Raw genomic sequence first — 4242 nt, forward strand, 5'->3', positions numbered from 1 at the left:
GAACTACAATGTCTACCACACTACCATAAAAATGTAAAAGTGAATTATTTTTCCTACATTTCCATGGATATTTTAGAAATGATTATGTAAACATTTCAAAGACAGCTTGTTAAACCTCTTCTTGATATGTTTACAGAATCTTTTATTAAAGGATCCTTCCAGACACACAAATACATAATAATTACTATTTTCCCTACATTATCATAGATTTGAAATAAGTTACGGTGTACTATGTTACCATAGTAGTAATAAATTCCTATAAACATATAAGAAATTTCCAAATAATGTGTAATAGATTATTGTAAAATATAGGAAATAAATATGTAATAGATTTTAGTAGGTCTATAATCTTGTCATTTTTGTTATGCAAGAATTTACTAAATTGAATGAAAGTATTGTGAATATTATATGTGTTTTTTTTTCCACCCAGTATGTTATAAAGCAGTTAAATGTCTGTTTTTAGACCATCCGTTTGCTCTCATTGTTCCTAACACCCTCTCAGTCTTCATTCTGCTCTGCGTCCCTCTCGTGTCTCTCTGCTGGCTGATTCCTCTCTTCCATCATCACTGCTCCATTGCCTCCCCTCTCCTGCTTCCACCTCCACTCTCCCAGTGTCTCAGCGCTGTTGCTTCGCCTCTCTGCTCGTACCGTCTCGTGGGGGAACGTTGCAGCCAGTCATGAAAGCCAAACCCTCACCGGATGGAAGCCCTGACTTCGTGAAGAACGGGGAGGCTCAGGAGATCCCCCCTATGAAGAACTACCTCTGTCTCACCATGTTCACCTGTTTCTGCCCTGCGTGGCCCATCAATATCGTGGCGCTGGTTTTCTCTGTGATGGTGAGTTACACAGGGCTGAAAGTTTGGGGTATGTGTCACACTGATTGAGAAAATGTATGCCTTTATTGTTTGAATTGGTGTCCAGTGTCTTCTTTTTTTCTGAACTAGCCATCATAATTAACAAATACCTTTGCTAATGTGTGTAAAGATCAAATATACATCCAGTTTATGGCCTTTCCAAGTGCTAAAAAATATCCGTAACTGCTTACATCAGTGTTCTACAGTAATCTTGTCTCATCAGTGTTAAAAAGCGAGAAAGTGCAGCTCTTCCTGGAGCTCTCTGGTAAAAATCCATTACCTATATCAGGATGAAAGAGAGTTGAAGCTTTAGATAGTAGCAACACATTTAAGTTTGTCTCCAGTCTTTGAGCTGTCAGGAGGGACTGAGTTGTGTTGAGCTGATGTGCCAACAGCAGCTGTTGCATCGTTGTGAGTAATCAGATGAGGCATGCAGCCGCAGCAATCCACTGTTTCTCACTGCTAAATACGTTGGCTTCGCTACAAATCTGAATTAGAGATAACATGAAAGGCAGGTGCAGATGTAACACATACATGTGGATGAAAAGGAAAGATGTAAATGATTTCTTAGGAAATGTTCTGCACAGATTCCTATGAAAAACACATGGCCCTGCTATGTGTCAAAGGTTTAAGGTTTAATTTATTATTATCTGCCGTGGGAGAAATTAGTTTTTTAGAAAGGTAAAAACAGCTACACGGCAACATATAAAGCAGAACACATACTACTAAAAACACATAAGACACATGACATACAATGAATAAGTTAAAATAATATTTTAAAAAAAACCTAGAATGCACACACACACCCCATACATACATACATCTCTACGCACCACCATTTGGCTACCTCCCTTTGGTAGCTGCACCTAACTACTCATTCGTGAGTTTGATTGAGAGGGGGATGAAGGAGTTTTTAAGACGGTTGAGCCTGCACAGCACAGCGGGACTCTGTACCTTCTACCAGAGTTCAACAGTTCATACTCTGTAAACAGGACACATGATGAGTCAGAGAGAATGTTGTTTGCCTGCCTGATGGTGGCCTTTATAAACAGTTCTTGTGGCATGAGTTGAGCTACCCATGATCTTGCTTGCCAACTTCACCAGGTTATGAGTCTGTGTTTTTGATTTCACTGTGAGAGCCCCAAACTAGCAGGTGATCCCATACCTTAATATGGACTCAATGGTTGCACAGTAAAAAAAATCACCATGATTTGTCTACAGACACCAAAAAGCCTGAGTCGTCTGAGAAAATGGAGGCGCTGATGGATTCTGGCAGAAACACTTGCCACCTGTGTGTCCCAGCTGAGGTTGCAATCAATGTGCACACCAAGGTACTTAAAAGAGGTGACCTGTTTAACATTGTCATTATGTATGGGCTATGGTCACCCACTGATTTGGGGTCTAACAGCATCTCAACTGTTTTTTCATATTTATCTGTGTGCCACTTGCTGCTATAGGGATTGTTGCTGATTTATTTACATATACAGCCTGAGAATGCACAGAATTACATCTTTCAGTCATCCTGCAGGCCCAGAGGAGCTACCATGAGGAGGACTACGAGGGCTCCAGGCGTTTGGGTCAGAAAGCTCTCCACCTGGGGATCGTTTCGTTTGTCCTCGGCCTCGCAATCATCACATCGTATACCATTGTGCACTTTACTACGGTATTGAATCCACCAGATATGAGATACAAAATTTAACAGAAGGATAAAAACACTTCAGCTATCTTTTTTTAAATCTGTGCAGCATGTGGTGTGACCTCTGGAGGAAGAAGAGGAACTGGAAGCAGAGAAGAGACAGAAACTGTCATGGAGAGATTAACTCCATGGGATACAAAGGAGGCTCTGCTTGGCGTCTGTCATCAGCAGCTCTGGTAGTTTTGGAAGAGCAGACAGTCTTAGCTTTTGTGTAAATTATATTGTAATAAAACATTTTACAGGTTACAGGGTGAAAGATTATACAAATGTCCCCCTGAAAAATGACTTTACAGTACTAACACCAATGAAAAATTGGGGTTTTTAATTTTTTTGTCAAGCCTGTACAGATAGTTTTAAAACATCTAAAATACACTGCTTGGCCAAAAAAGAAGTCACCACCTGGATTTGACTAAGCAAATAGGTAAGAACCTTCCATTGGATAATTACTGCAGTGATGAATATGTTTCAGCTGCAACAACTTATTTAACCCTAGCTGATGCAGTGAGGAGCTTCTCATTCTTTTTCTTTTCTTTAGGATATTTTTGGGTCTATTTTTTTTTTTTTTTTTTTTTAGCTTTTTGTAGTAGACAGTGGAAAAAAGGCAGGAAACGTGGGGGGAAGAGTCAGGGAAGGACATACAGCAAATGGCCATTACCTGGAATCAAACGCTGCAGCGTTGGGGACTATAGCCCCTATATATGGGTCGCCCGCTCAACCAGTTGAGCTATCTGGGCGCCCAAGCTTCTCATTTCTTAAACAACCATGTTGGAAGACATATCTTGCCGTCATGGAAAGGATGTTAATCTGTTCCAGAAAGGTCAAATTACTGACCTGCATCCAGCAAAGAAAACAACTAAGGAGATTTCTGAAACTACTAAAATCAGGTTAAGAACCGTCCATTAGTAAAACCTGGTAGGATAGTGGTGAACCATCATCTTAGAGGAACAAATGTAGTAAGTCATGTGGTCTGATGAGTCCAGATTTACCCTGTTCCAAAGTGATGGGTGTATCAGGGTAAGAAGAGAGGTGGATGAAGTGATGCACTCATCATAGCTAGTTCCTACCAACCTGTGGGGGTTAGAGTTATGATCTGGGGTTGTTCAGGTTCAGCAACGTTATGTTCCCAAAGAATGAGGTCAGCTGACTACCTGAATATACTGAATGACCAGGTCTTTATATCGATGGAGTTTTTCTTCCCTGATGACATGGACATGTTCCAAGATGACAATGCCAGGATTCATGAGGCTCACATTGTGATGAGTGGTTCAGGGAGCATGAGACGTCATTTTCACACATGGATTGACCTCCACAAAGTCCAGACCTCAGCCCCACTGAAAATCTTTGGGATGTTCTGGAGAAACCTTTGTGTAGCAGTCTGACTCTCCCATCATCAATATAAGATCTTGGTAGAAAATTAGTGCATCTCTGGACAGAAATAAATGCTGTGACATTGTGACATTGCAGAAGCTTAATGAAACGATGCCACAGTGAATGAGTGCCATTCTCGAAGCTAAAGGTGGTCCAACAAAATATTAGAGTGCACAACTTTTTGGCCAATGCAGTGTATGATAATAGATGCAGAACTGCAGAATGGTCTGGCAATGCAAAATTACCCAGAACAGATAAACCAAACTCTGACTTTGGAGAGGGCATTTCACATTGAAGTGGCAGCCACTATAGGCTCACCTACAT

At 40.8% G+C, this 4242-nt stretch overlaps 1 protein-coding gene across 1 annotated transcript; it reads left to right on the forward strand.

The window, feature by feature from the left end:
- The first annotated feature begins 593 nt into the window (after window positions 1–593).
- LOC111574303 (transmembrane protein 233) lies at window positions 594–3981 on the forward strand. Its single transcript, XM_023278826.3, has 3 exons — window positions 594–836; window positions 2383–2517; window positions 2600–3981. The coding sequence occupies exons 1-3, from the start codon at window positions 678–680 to the stop codon at window positions 2609–2611; spliced, it is 306 nt and encodes a 101-aa protein (XP_023134594.1). The 5' UTR covers window positions 594–677; the 3' UTR covers window positions 2612–3981.
- The last annotated feature ends 261 nt before the right edge of the window (window positions 3982–4242 follow it).

Source organism: Amphiprion ocellaris, chromosome 6 (genome assembly GCF_022539595.1).
Source record: "Amphiprion ocellaris isolate individual 3 ecotype Okinawa chromosome 6, ASM2253959v1, whole genome shotgun sequence".
Lineage (NCBI taxonomy): Eukaryota > Metazoa > Chordata > Actinopteri > Pomacentridae > Amphiprion > Amphiprion ocellaris.